This window comes from Homarus americanus, unplaced genomic scaffold (assembly GCF_018991925.1).
Source record: "Homarus americanus isolate GMGI-L3 unplaced genomic scaffold, GMGI_Hamer_2.0 scaffold26351, whole genome shotgun sequence".
Classification (NCBI taxonomy): domain Eukaryota; kingdom Metazoa; phylum Arthropoda; class Malacostraca; order Decapoda; family Nephropidae; genus Homarus; species Homarus americanus.
In genome coordinates, this window is record NW_024724368.1 from 3,317,486 (window position 1) to 3,332,445 (window position 14,960).

Here is a 14,960-nt window from a genome sequence, read left to right on the forward strand (position 1 = left end):
ACATCTCAAAAAGAACAGAAATAAACATGAAAGTTACTAATTTAATTTTACCTTTTGCCTCTCTCTCTCTTTTTTTTTTAACTTTCGTGTCGTTCGTTCTTGTCAAGTGGCAGCGGCAGGAGGAGACGCCGCCGGGAGCTACTGACGGAGGCTGTGTCGTGTTGGACGGGTCTTCTCTCTCCACTGTATAATAACCGACCTCTTGACGTTCTTTTTGGCATCTGTGTTGACATTCCTCGGTGTGTGTGTGTGTGTGTGTGTGTTTGTAGTTGTTGTTGTTGTTGTTGGTGGTGGTGGTTGTGATGGTGATGGTTTTAAATGGATCAGAAGGAGAAAAAGAAGGAATTGGAGGATGAAGAGGAATAATAGGAGGAGGAGAAGTAGGAAGAAAAGGAATAGGAGGAGAAGGAAGAGAGAGAAAGATAGAAAAAAAAGGGTGGATAAGAAGAGAGAGTGAATAAGTTCATATTACCAACGTACAGACAATCACTAAATCATAGATAGGGGAAGAGAGGAGGTAGAGAAAAAGTAAGAGGAGGAAGGAGGAGGAGGAAGGAGAGAATGAAGAAGGAAGAGAGGAGGAAGAAAGACAGTGGTAGTTATGTTTAAGAATCACCTTAGGGCTGATACTTTGTTTCTTACCTTACAACAAAACTGCTGCTCTGCCTCTAGGTGTAATAATAATAATAATAATAATAATAATAATTAACGGTTTTATTGAAGAGCTTGGCAGCCAAGAAGGCTGAAAATATACAGTTACATATTTGGGGAATGGGTTACGAATTACAAAATATATACAAGTGACAAGTGACACAAATAAGACATATAGTAACAGATGGGGATCAGCTCAAACTACAGTTCATTTCAGCATAATTTGTTGACAGCAGTGTAGGGAGCAGTGTTTGCTGGGAGTGAATACACTGATTTATTACAAGTTATTGATAATTTTTTTACAATGGTTGGGACTGGGCTGTTCTTATAGCGATCGGATTCGTGCACGTATGGGCTGGATGCGGTTGTGAGGGTGTGTGTGTGTGTGTGTGTGTGTGTGTGTGTGTGAGACAGCCATAAGAACACACCTACCCAAGAACGACAATTCCGTCAGGTGTGTTGGTAGGAAGGGACAGTACACCACCTCCACTATTGCACCACCACTTCAAACACCATCACCACCAACAACTACAACACCATCTCCATCACCTGTGCCTCCCACCAGGTATAATGGTAGGTAAAGATGCAGGCACAAACACAGATCTAAAATATACAGTAAAATGAAAGCTACATTAGTTAAGAGTAAATTATTATGATTATTATTCATATTAGTAGAAAATAATGGTAGGTCATTCAGCGCCTCAAAGGTCATCCGTGTTCAAGGTCACCACCCACACCCACTGTCACCCAAGAAAAGAACACAATCCCTACAGTACATGTTAGCTGAGTACGAAGGCGGTACAGTACATCGTCAGCGTCTACAGTATATACTTAATATAATAACATAAGAATGGAGGAAACTGCAGCGGGCCTTGGCCCATACTGGGCAGTCCCATTTACACCCAACCCCGATTGCTCATATAAGCATCCAACCTATGTTTGAAGCTATCCAGCGTATTCGAGTTAATGATGATATTTGGTAACTTGTTCCATTCATCCACTACTCTGTTTCCAAACCAGTGTTTACCTATTTCGCGCCTAAATCTAAATTTGTCTAATTTAAAACCATTGTTACGAGTTCGCTCCTGGTTGGATAGTTTGAGTACCTTTGTAATGTCCCCTTTGTTTAGCCCTGACTTGCCATTTATACACCTCTATCATGTCTCCCTGATCAACCCCATACGTCTCCACCCAGTGCAGATTACTTTGACCATGTCCGGGTTTTCTGGGTCCAGCACTATAGATCATCTGCTTATACTTGACGAAGCATGTATATACGTTCGCCCAAAGCTAAACACACGATATATCCCCGAACGTTTTCATCATTCTAAAGGTCTTAATTGTATAACTTAAGAGGTGGTGCGTCGCATACTTTGATATCAGTAAGAATGAAATATGACAGAAAGACACACACACACACACACACACATACACATACAATACATACACACACATAGCATAGTGGCCTCTTTATATATTGGGTCACTGTCATTTGGTTGATATACAGGTCATGTTAAGTGTCACATCTCAACAGTAACACAACACACACACACACACACACACACACACACACGAGAGACATGATTGTAACCTACATTTTAGATACGCCGGTCAAATTACAGTCAGTCAACAGTCTTTATGATACAGTCTGTGTTTGTAATAAGTAATCACATCTACATAATGAGATAAATATTACGTTATATACTACTACAGAATGACGTAATATGCTGATATAACTCCACAAATGACCATTGACTTGATCACCTACCTCTTAACCTGACCTGACCTAACCTGACCTGACCTCCATGAGAAAACTTCGTCACTTACACAACCTTCATAGATGTTATTTTTGTTATTTACGTCATGAAGCTCTGATTTATTTGCCATTCAAGAGGATTTATTGATTTTTTTATATCTTCATTTATTGCATATTTATGTTTTTGTTTGGTTGTTTATGTATTTGTATGTTATTTTTTCCATGTTTTTAAAGTGTTCCATAAGCCACAACAAACATATGAACTAGAGCTAAAAGTTATACAGGGCAAGAGAGTGTCAGCTGGTAAGTGTCAGTTTCCTCCTGACCTTGACCTTCCCCGCTGTCATGCCTTAACCTAATCTAACTTTACATAAACCCAATTTAATCTATCTTAAAGTAACCTAACCTAATGTTACCTACTCCGATCAAAATCTGCCTAACGTAACTTAACCCAAACACACACATACACACACCACACTTCACCACACCCACGACACTACACTGGTAATCTGATATGCAAATTATGCAGTTATGCAGGTAGTTTGGTGATGGTGAGGTAGATAGTGAGGGCGGGGAGGAGGTGCCGACGTCCGCCCCGTGTAGCCTACCTTCGTCAACTCCGTCAGGTGAAAAAATAAACTAAATCATCGTGACGTTGCGAAGTCGAGTGAGTCTCCCCCCCAAAAAAAGGACATTTGATATGGTTCAAACTGGGGGCGTCGTGTGGTGAAAGATTGCCAGCGACGTAGAACAGAGGATTATTTCTAGCACCTGTGGTCATGGGTTAGGTTAGGTTAGGTTTTAGGTGAAGTTGGAATGTTATCAGAAAGGTATTGTGGGTTTTTTTTTCTCGTTTTCTTTCTTGGGTCAATGTTGCAACTTCAGGTAAATTTGACGTTGTTTATCACTGACAGTTTCTCATTATTTTTCATTTTTTGTTACTTGTGTTTATCAGCTGTGTGATGTTTACACCTGTCGGCTCGTGTTGACGTGTTACAGACAGGTGAAGGGGAGGGAGGTCGACCTCTCGTGTTAGTGGGTGTGAGTTAAGGTATATAACTTCCAAACTGTGATGATAATTTTGTGTTTATTCACTGTATATTCTACACAGTTAAATTACTTTGTCTGTTCATTCTCTCATTGTAATCGCTTCAATAAGCTTATGGGAATGACTATATTTTGTTATACATTTACGCTTATTACGTCTTAACCCTTTGAAGACGATGATTCAACCCTTTGAGGACTATGATTTAACCCTTTGTGGATGTAAGTTTGAGGATGGTGGTTTAAGAAGTCTTTCAGAACCCGGTACTATCATCCAGGCCATGTGTAGTAGTATTAGTAGTATTGGTAAATATAGTAGTAAGTAGGCAATAGTAGCCAATGATAGTAAACCAATGTGTAAAATCACATGTACACTGCTAAGAGAGTTTCCTCACTTGACTCTGGTAAGATCTTTCATGTTCTTTCATTTACCTCTTAAAGAAACTGTCTCTTGTTGAACATCTGGTAACATGATCCATTCTTACATCTCCCGTTATCGTTCAATTTATCGTAAACACATTGGAGAACGTGGCCAGAATTTCATCCTTACAGCGCTCACCAACCTACTGCTCTTAGTGTTGATTTACTATTATTTAATTCATTGATATGATTTTATACATGTGAATTATATTTTGTATTTGTCTTTCAGTGAAACAGTGCAATCACAAGAATACCAAAGACGAAATATTTACCTTCTTGGCGCTGACTGGACATGGACGAGAATCTTAACCCTGATTGGACGAGGCTGAGAACATCTTGACGTTAATTGGACCAAATCGAGAGTACACTAATGCTGATTGGATGAGGTAAGCCCAAAATGCCACGAGAAAATAAACTCTTGTGTCAATTTGTAAGACTAACCGACCTGACAAAAGCAAAGCGAATATGTCTGTCTAGGTTAACAGCACGAGCAGGTTTATCTAATACGTGTTGACAGGTAGTGTTTAGTCGACATACGAGAACTTTAGTAAATACTTCAGATTATACCGTACGTGAGGAAGGAATAACACACACGCACACACACACACACACACACACACACAAAACAAACACTTCAAGAAAAGATAATTCATGTTTTTGTTTTATCCTTCATTTCCATTCCTGGGGCAACACGAGAGGGAAGTGTGTGTCGAGTTCAATATTTACGGGGACTACAAAGCCACACGGTAAGACTCGGCGGCAGTCACATTGGTGGTGGTGGTAGTGGTTCTTGTCTTTTGAAGTTACTGAGGGAGAGAGAGATATGGCAGGGGGCCAGCCTGTATGGTCTAGTTACTGTAAACCGGAGTTAAGTCACTGTGTTCTGTTGTGTGGGGGTACTGTACTATCTGTGTTGTGTGGGACATCCTAGGATAATTCTGAGTGCTTTATTTTGCATTTTTTCGAGCTTGTCAATGCCTTTCCCGTCACGGAGGACAAGGGCTGGTGCGTAGTAATCTATCAGAGATCTTATCTAGTCTTGGTACATTGTTTTAGCAATTCTAATATTAGTGCCATAATGTGGGCTGTAACCCGCTACACATCTAAGAGGTTTCAGTCTGTCAGACATTGGCGGGTTACCCGTTGAATGGCAGGTAAGGTACAGTCACTCAAAAAAAGTCCTGTCGCGAACCATGAACCCCGAGATTCAGACTCTTGAATCTGAAGCATGTTCATGGTTCGCGACAGGAATTTTTTGGGCGACTGTACAAGGAACGGAGACACCAACATATTTAAAAGTGTTGTTACCTATCTTGAACTTGGCGGGGCCGCGTTTGCGGTTACCAGCTTGTTTGTTGAACACCTTGGTTTTCTCAGTGGAGATAAGACCGAGGTTCTCACAGGCTGCATGTGCATGGTTCAGGGTGGATTGCATTTCACGATGAGTTTTAGTATGTATAAGAATACCATCAGCATAGCTGATTGTGATATTGCTGGGGTTGTCTGGTATTAAATTTAATAATGCATTCATAAGAACATTGAACAAAGTGGGGCTAAGTACTCCACCTTGAGGGGTACCAAGTTGCATATCTTTAACTTCACTTTTGTAACCCTGAAACAGTGCAGCAGCCCTCCAGTCGGTTAAGTAACCACTTATCCGGTGTAACAGCCTACCTCCTATATCCATTTTGGCTAGTTCGTACAAAATATATTGCCTATTGGCAATATCAAATGCAGCTTTTAGGTCAAGGAATGTGGTGCATCTGTGTCTTTCAACCTCATGCACAGTTTGGAATGTGGTGATGCATTTAGGTACATCTTTACCATGGGTGAAGCCATATATGTTAGGAGAAGTGTTCTCTGAGTCTATATAAGAGTCTGCCAAGAACCATCCTCTCAAAGGTTTTACGCAGCACCAATAGGCTCTAAGTTATTATAGTTATAATAGGCATCAGTAGGCTCTAAGACTCAGTGGTCCCCAACCTTTTGTAGGCTCTGGGCCACATTTATCATTGTAAATGTAGTGGATGGCGCCAAAACTTTGGATCTACGTTCAAGAAAAAAACCTCATTTATTTTGTACAGTTATTTGCAGTTTTACACGTCTAACTGTTACCAGTTACATACATTTACTCTTGGACAGGACATGTGTATTTACCCCAGTGAGAAGGCTGGCTCTCTCTCTCTGGGCCTGGTCTGGGCTAAATACACACATCCTGTACACTAAAGACTCGGGACAAATGCTCCTTTTCTCTCTCTGTCAAACTATAAAGTTGTATCAATTTATTACATATTTTCATTAATTTTATTCTTACAAAGTTGTTATAATAGGCAACAGTAAGCCCAATGCAGATTTCCATTTTAGTGAAGTCCGGTTTAACGTGGGGAGGCAAGAAGAAGGGGTTTACTGTACGCTAAAGTAAATGATTGTGGGTTGGAAATGGGTCCTGCATGGATGTAGCAGTCCACCGTAGGTCATAGTGAGTCACTTCCTGGGAGTTTCTGGAGGAGGCGATTCTGAGTTCTAGGGATAGGAGGAGAGGGCTGTGGCTCCGGGAGTAGAGGTGTGGGAATATTTGTTCCCCTTGAAACTGGTCTAAAATAGGTAAAATAGCACTCCTACTATAAATATGAGAAAATATAGTTCAGGTACATAGAAATATAGTGATGAAAGAGGTGAATAGGAGGAAGGGAAGCAGCCAGCAATTGAACTATGAAAGGCTGTCAGTGACCCTCTGCTTGTAATATGGTCAAGACCCCGTGAGATGCTCCTCTGTCCCGTCGGTCCCTTACCCACTCCATCCCTCCCCCCACTTACCCTCTCCCTCCCTCCCTCCCCCCACTTACTCTCTCCCTCCCCCCACCACAAAGTTCAATAATAAAAGTAACATATTGGCCAACATTATTATTGTATAGTAATATTTGAGCTGAAATAAAACCGTCAAGCGTTGGTTAAAATACTGCAAGTGGCGTCCCCATAGTGAAAGAGTTAGTGGAGATATACTAAAAACCTTGAGAAGTGTCAATAGAAAATATGTAGCACACTTGGATTCCTTTTGGGTTAGATTGTGTTGTGTAACCTTCTTGCCTAGTGTGACCCTCTACCAAACATCACTTGAGATACAATGTCTAAAATGAACTCCATAAGAACAAGTTGCGGTGGGGAGGGGTGAGGTACAAACATTAAGATATACCCAACCTCACACGTCAAGAGCTGTGAGATGAAACACTGTCCTCACCCCCTCCCCTCCCTCCTCTCCCCTCATCCCTTGCCTCCCTTCACTTCCGCCCTCATCCTTCCCATCTGTCCTCCCTCCATTCATTATACCTCTACTCTATACTTCATAATCTAAGGCACAGTGAGAGACAGACAGAAACACACACCACACACATAGGAGGCAGGGTACCCATTTAGTAACTTTACTCGATTCATTTCAACTTAATTTAGGTCTGAACACAATATTTTATGGTCTGAGGCCGTGTTTAGTATTCTGGCGACCTGGCTGGCGATTTCTGGTCCAGTGTAGTTGTTGAATTCCTACTTGTCAAGACTTTATTGGGGAAGGATTGCGTAGATCCTCTTGTTTTGTAGCAGTTCTCAGGTAATCATCTTTAATTACCGTGGTGTTTCTGTTGTAAGTCTTGTAGGATTAGTTCTTACAAATAGTATTCAATATTTTGCTACATTCTCATAGCCAGTTTGTGGAGCTGCTGGTTCATTGGTCTTACTCTCAGGTCTGTGGTTTTGTTTCAAAGGTATCTGGGCAGTGGTAGTGAGAAGGTGGGTGGAGAAGTGATAGATATATGTGAGATTGAGAAGTGGGGAAGATGAGTGGTAGGAGGAAGAGGGTGGAAAGGAGAAGGCTGTGGTAATGGAAGAGGGGGAGAGAGTGTGAGGGGGGCATGGAGGATGATGGAGGGAATGGATAGAGGGGAGGTGATGGGCGGTTTGTGGTAGCGGAAATATAGAGGGTGAGGAGATGGTGGTGATAGACGGTATGTAGAGGGGGGAGGTGGTGGTAAAAGTGAGAAGGGGAAGTAAGGAAAAGGGAGGTAGCCCCATGGGTTGCTCGCCCTGGTAGTCCCCTGGGGGCCCTGGCAGGGTTTCTAGGGGGACCCTGGTATTCCCATACGGCCCCTTGTGAGTTTCATGGGACCCTGTTGGCTCGTTGGGCCTCTTTGTAGTCCCCTGTGGCCCCCTTGTAATCCCATGGGGGCCCTGGTAGTCCCACAAGACACCTAGGGACGCCTAGGAGTCCCCATGACCCTTGTAGTGTCCTTGGGGGACCCTGATTCAACCCGGCAAGGCCCCTGAGCTTAGTATGGTTCCTCGGGGCCCCTTGTTATTTCTCTGGGCTCGCTGGCCCTGGTAGGGCCTCTTGTAGTTTCATGGGACCCCTGACCCTGGTAGGTTCCTGAGCTCCGTGGCACTGACAGGGTCCCTGGGGGGTCCCCTGTCCTTGGTAGGGCCACTGGGGGCCCACTCTAGTCCTCTGGCCCTGGTAGGACCCATTAGAGCCCCCTAAAACCCTGGTAGGCCCCCTTTTAGTAACCTGGGGCCCCCATGGGGAAGCTGAATCTGGTATTGCTCCTGGTAGTCACATGGAACCCTGGTAGGCCCCTTGTAGTTACCTGGGGGTTCCCTGGTACTCTAATGGGACCCCTAGTCCTGGTAGGGCCCTTGGTAGCCCCCTGGTAGTCCCTTGAAGTCCTGGTAGGCCCCCTTGGGGACCCTTATAGTCCCGGGTAATCCCATAGGATCATTGGCCCTGGTAGTACTCGGGGGCCAAGGAGAGGAAGAAAGGGTGAGGTAGGAATAGGTAAGGAAGAAGGTAGGGAAGGATAATAAAACTAACATTATAAAAAAAGAAACACATTTCAATTTTAATCGAGACCAAAACACGTATTACATAATAATATTTGTGGGTTACCTACTAACACCTATTTTAAACATAAGCTCATTATCACCTAGTCGATTTTTTAACAAACTATCCAAAAAAAATAATTAGATGTTAGTCTTGCGTTTTCAATATCAAATTAATATGAAGAGTAATCCATGTGGTATTCAGTATTAGATCAAATATAGTGTTTTAGACCATCAAAATGTAAACACTGACAAGAATTTCATCAGAGTATCGTTATGGGTAAAACATATGGGTAATATTAACAACCGGAATAATATAATAAACCCTAAAACTGATCAAATACTCACTAGGTGTGATAAAAGCTTTGTTATTACGTCATTATCTCGGCACTTTATTTTCTGGTAAGTTACAATATAATAATAATGTTTGAAATTTTCTGAATCTTGAACCCAACTCAAGAGGCAAGATTATAAAGAAACAATGGCATAAAGGGCAGTGTTGATCTTATGTAATACTGATCACCCCCGAGGTAGGTGTCCTTCCTAACTCACTCTCTCACCCCCCCCTCCCCTCCCCGTTTCTCTCTCTCACCGTGACTCCCTCCTCACATGTGGCTCGTGATACTGAAGCGGAACCAGCACGTTCATCTCTATACTGTACATCTCCATGACGCGCCAATGCAAAGTAAGCCTGACGAATCCTTACCCACCTCCTGCCTGCAGTGGCGCTCAATTATAACATGAACATATTTCTCGAGTCATTCCCCCTGTGTCTTTTTGTGTTTGACCTTATATTCTATAATAGCCTCTATGGTGTTTTATTTTCTCTCTCACCCTGTTTAGTCCTATACGCCCCGCGAAGTTCTTCAGGAATCCCCTCACCTGCCTGTGTCTCACTCACCCTATCCCTCAGTGTTGGGACACCTTCCTCTGTACGAGTATTTGTCACTTTATCTCAATCTAAGCAGTAATTGTCTCCGAGACCTCTTAGTCCCACGTCAAGTGAACCCTTCGTTATAATGAACCTCAGTCCCCCCCACCCCCTTCCGTACACATTCTCCCTATTCTTCTTACTTCCTCGTGTCTGTCTATCCTGAACATTACCCACCACCATCACGTCGCTCCTTCATCACCCTGTCCATCATGATTACATTCACGTGACCTCACATCCCCCCGAAACTGGATTCTTTAACGCCTCTGAGGATCTTTAAAGCCTTGACTGATGTGGCAAATTTTGTTATATAACGAGTAAGAAATGGCACTTTGGACCTGGCCTTGACCTCTGACGGCGGCACTTTTGTAAACTGAACACGTTGGCACAGACATCCTCTCAACTTTCACCAAATATTACCCTGAAATCTCCAGTTTTGTGTCTCTCTCTTTCTCCCAAGAACAGGACAATGGAGAAACCTTTCACGTATAGGGACCCGAGATATAGTTTACTTTAAAGTGTTAGTCAGGAGATAAATGTTGAGTTGAGGATTGAAATATTAACCTAGGCTGTCGTGGTGGGTGTGACGACCACCGCCTGACCAGAGAAGTAACATGACACCCTCACCTTCACTCCTAAGCTGTTACTCCTCATCAAGAGTCGTGGTCAACATGGGCTAAGGGACACGAGTACTTAAGAGTAGTTTGTGCTAGAGTACCGTACTGTACTCAGCTCCGTCACTACAACATCAACACTACGGTGGGTAAAATATACTCTTTTAATAACATGAGTAACAGTTATGTTAAGTCGTTCAACACATCTCTCTAGGTTCACATAACGTAAACCTACAGCACTATTAAAATACAGGGAACATATTATTTACACGAGTTGCTGTACAATCAGATAATACACTCCTTATTGTCTAGAGTATTACGTAGACCTAAGTGCTACGCCAGCGAGTATTAGTGACCACCATCTCCATCATGTTGAGGAGCTACACCTTTATCACTTGGTAATTGGACACGTCCCCTCGCTCCTCGTGATGGCCCAGACACAACAGACGAGAATCTTCAGGACAACACTATTAAGCTTCACAAACAATACCTCTGGTGACATAGTGTTTGTTTTTATTTCTGGGAAGCGATTGTTGGCGCTGAGGAGGCATACACACACACTGCTGACCTTGTGACACCTGCAGCTCCTCAAGTGTTAACCACCGTAACTCATCACCGGTAATAAAAGAGGAAGTGTTTGTATTCCAAAACATACAGACAGGCAGTGAGCAGCTGGTCTCATGTCCAGAAGGTAAAGCTGACAGGAGCTATTCATGTTATGACTCACAATAGGTAGTGATGAAGCCACTCTCGCCTTGGAGGGGAGACAGTGGCGGCAGGACCTGTTGTTGTAACGTCTTCAGTGTCGTGGAGAAGGATACCACTGGTACCTTATACAGACAGCAGATGACCTTACAGTGTGGATGGACGGTGATAGTGGTCGCAGGAGACGTTTGTGTTGCGTCTCTGGATGAGTGGATTTACTTTGGTTCGTGTGACAGCTACACCACCACACCAGTCGGCTCCTGTCATCACCTTGCCTGCTGGGAGAGCTTCTCTTGGGGTGACTCGACGTGTTAAGTCACTCACCCATAAAATGGTTTAAGGACACCCAGTAACTGTTACTCATCTGGGACTACTGCCATTATCTGCACCCATTATTCTTACCTAGAATAATGAACATCCCAGTAAGAGTTCGGGTATTACTAGCTAAATGTAGTGTGATTCATTTTAAAATATGTGGGAGCACTTGAAGTTCATAGTTTTGTCTTGTTCATACGAATATTGTCACCGGATATGCATGACGTCATTTAATGCCACCTTTTGGCGCTATCTTTGCTTCAGGCAACACTTAGGTCTATAGTGACACGATGCTAGGGAATGACCATTCACCAGCCTTCTGCCTGCTCTGACGTTATCAAGGTGCAAACTATAATGTTCAACACAGAGTTCTCTACTGTGGATAACACTGGACTGTTGACACCCTGCACGACCCCCATTGTTCGTTTGTCTTCACACTCACTGTGGCGTCTCTATGGGCCCTGAGAGTCCACTGAGGGCTCTTGAGTTAACCATTGGCCACAACTCTAGTAGGGGTCAACCATCAGCCACAAAGTCGACCGGATATCATCAGTGCCAGTAAGGATCACTACATGGAATCCTGGTGGGTCCTGAAAGTTAAACATGTCGCAATCTTCATGACAGACATCTCTTGTAGGGGAGTGAGTCATGGAGGTGGGAGAATGGAGACCTCAAGAAGAATAATAAGGTGGTTGTAATGAAGTCACTGGAGGTGGTGGCGGGAGGTCACATAAGATTGGCGGTCGGGTTGCCTCAAGCAGCGAACCTGAGGCAGGTCCTGCAGCACTTGACCTTGAAGAACTTAGTGCTGCACATGTGCTTCAGGCGTTTACACAGTTTCGTGTCCAGTCGATCTCTGCACCGCCGCTGCTGACCTGTGGGAAAAGGTTACAAGGTTTTGAGTGAAGGTGACATGTCAGTACAGGTGAAAATCACGAGGCAGAGCAGGTGGTGACCTAGAGGACGGCGTCACTGGACACAAGGAGTAAAGGTCAAGGTCGGGGTGAAGCAGTAAGGTCATGAACATAGAGGTCAAGCTCATGGATATAAAATTATAAGGACCTGGTATAGAACCAGTGCTCATGGATATAGATTTCCAGGTCACGGCTGAGTCCATCATACCACCTGTAGGAGAGAGTTGTTGTAAATACTGTGACTGTCTTACACCACTGCCTAATGGTCAAACTCTTCAGTGAAAGGCTATGGGAGAAACTGCATACAGAAAACCGACCTGGGATTCATGAGGTAGAAAATGGACACACATCACTCCAGAGGTGACCAACATAATCCAACAACTACACCGGTGGATGTAGGCAATACACGTTGACTAAGCTACGAAGGCAAAACCCAACAAACTGGTCTATTGGCAGCCCGTTGTAACTCTTCCTCTGCCAAGTTGTTGCAGTTAACTTGGACCACTGGATCAATAATAGGGAGAGCCAAGATGTGTGATTGCAGCTTTGTGCACATAAATCAACCCAAGCGCAGCCATCACTCAGTTCACCATACTCTCGGCTTTATCACCATATAACCCCGAGAGTCCCTTTGTGACAGACTTGTGTAGATATAACACTGTCTCCTTCATCAGTGCACACGCCCCAACACTGGATGCAGAAGATGACATCAAGGAGGCCTTTTATGATGACACTAATAGAGGGCTAATCTCTCTCCATGAATAAAAAAAAGTTTGTGCTTCTCAATGTTAAATGACATGTTAAATGTCAGAGTTGGCAAAGGAGCTGACTTATGGCAGGGAACCTTAGAGAAAAACGGAGTGGCCAAGTGTAATCTCAACGGCCTCCTCCTTACACAGCCTTGCTATCACCAACACCTCGTTTTGGCAGCTTGATAAGTTCTAGGATTCTTGGCAACACCAAGGATCCACATATTGACATTTCATTGACTATCACTGTCAGAGAAAAAGAGCGCCACCATGTGTTCATCACTAGAGCCATGCGTGGCTCAGACCATTTGTGAGACAGATGCAAACTCTTCCTTCACGTCTCCCAAAAACAGCGAAAGTAACAAGATGTCAGAAGATGATTCAGTGTTAAGCGACTTACGGTTCAGGAGGTGTAGCACATTTTTACGGAGCATCTCTAAGAGAAATCCTCCATCCTTTTATCTAGTAGAGTCCAGGTAAGTCAAGTATGTTAGCAATAAAATTAAGACTTGGGACTTTTCTTATATAGGGTAACTAATCTTAAGTAAAAGTCAGTACACATCTGTATGGGGCACCAGATCAGTGACAGCGGTGGGTGATGTACAGAACAAGACAAAAAATCAGTCGTTCTTCTGGTGTGTTACTTGCTGAGTGACGTTCACATGAGGGTGAGCCCGACAAAAAGGTCTATACTCAGGCTAGTCTCACCTCGTACACCCTGGAATTTACGAGTCACTCCAGGGTGTCAGCCAAGTGGGTCTGGCATAACTTGTACAGGTTGACGTAGGTCTGAATATTCTTGAACCTGTTAAGTTTTTATATAACGGAGAGGTTATGGTTATGCTACAAGTACTGACTCACACGAAGTCAGTCACAAATTGCCTTCTCACCCAGTATGAAGGCACTCACAATGGCTCCTAATGGTGCTCAAGTGCAGCTGGCGAGGCAAGAAGACATAACCAACTAGGGGGTCAATAGGCCCATTTATCAGGCCGCTAAAATCTTAAAATATCAAGGCTTGTACTGCCAGCAGGTGCACCAACTGGTCTTCACCTCTATGCTGGTAGTTATCACCATCCCACTGCTAGTTTATGTGAGGTGGATCAGGGAGGGAGGGTTTTTCTAGAATTAGCTTAAGTTAGATAAGTAATTAAGAAACTAGAGGGAGTAGCGAGAGGAACATAATTATTTTTGTCAGTATTATTTCTCCTCTGTAAGTGCAGCATTGTCAACATGCTGCATCACTGCAACTATACGTACCATGCAACAGTAAAGTTAACATTGTTAATATCATCACGACTCCTGGATTTAAAGGTAACTTAAAACTAATTAGCACTCGTCCCTAACACACCTGAGTGGGTTTCTAACACTCACCTCTCCTATTCTTAGGGCAGCGTTCATTGCTGCAGGCCATCTTGTGCTTGGGTTTGGCCTCCCTCGGGCAGGTCTTCGCCGCCTTCTGCGTCCGTATATCAACACACTTCACGTGTCGGATCTGGTACCCGCCTCCACACGACCTGTGCGAAGGAGTGTTGAGGGTACAGAGGGTGGTGACGGTGGGAACAGTTGTAGTGCCTATGGTGGTAAGTACCACCATAGGTATTACTGTGGTAGTTGTGATGGGTAATGATGGTGGTGGTGGGGTGGCTGCTGGGAGATAGCGGTGCAGGTGTGGTAGTGGTGGAAAGTGCTAGTGGTAAGGTGGTGGTAATGCTGAAGAGGAGTTGTGGTGGCGGTAGTAGTGCCAGTGTGGTGGTGGTGGTCTGAAATTGTAGCCTGAAGTGAAGAGCAGTGAAGGAGAAGACACGCACAGGATGCTTGGGGTGGCTGAGAGGTCAAAGGCTATTATAAACAGCAAAGTGTCGGGATGCGTGATGAGAGGTTCTTTATGTCTGTGTGGAGTGTGTGTGCCGGATGCCACAGGATAGGATGATATAAGTATGCAGAAAGGTAATGTCGAGGGAGACATGAGTAAAACAGTACAGGGCTGAAGAGTAC

General features: G+C 43.8%; 2 protein-coding genes across 2 annotated transcripts in view; one reads left to right on the forward strand and one right to left on the reverse strand.

Annotated features, from left to right (window-relative positions):
- LOC121864165 (N-chimaerin-like) overlaps positions 1-14,960 on the forward strand; it is a 72,464-nt gene that overhangs the window by 56,922 nt on the left and 582 nt on the right. Inside the window, exon 13 of the transcript XR_006088557.1 lies at positions 4,101-4,257. The gene's annotated coding sequence lies outside the window, so the exon portion shown is untranslated. The remainder of the gene's footprint in view (positions 1-4,100; positions 4,258-14,960) is intronic.
- The window catches only part of LOC121864164 (A disintegrin and metalloproteinase with thrombospondin motifs 7-like), a 99,572-nt gene continuing 93,339 nt past the window's right edge, over positions 8,728-14,960 (reverse strand). Inside the window, exons 22-23 of the mRNA XM_042363147.1 lie at positions 14,337-14,479; positions 8,728-12,174 (exon numbers count right to left, since the gene is read on the reverse strand). Of these exons, the coding sequence (XP_042219081.1) occupies positions 12,053-12,174; positions 14,337-14,479 (265 nt within the window). The 3' untranslated portion in view covers positions 8,728-12,052. The remainder of the gene's footprint in view (positions 12,175-14,336; positions 14,480-14,960) is intronic.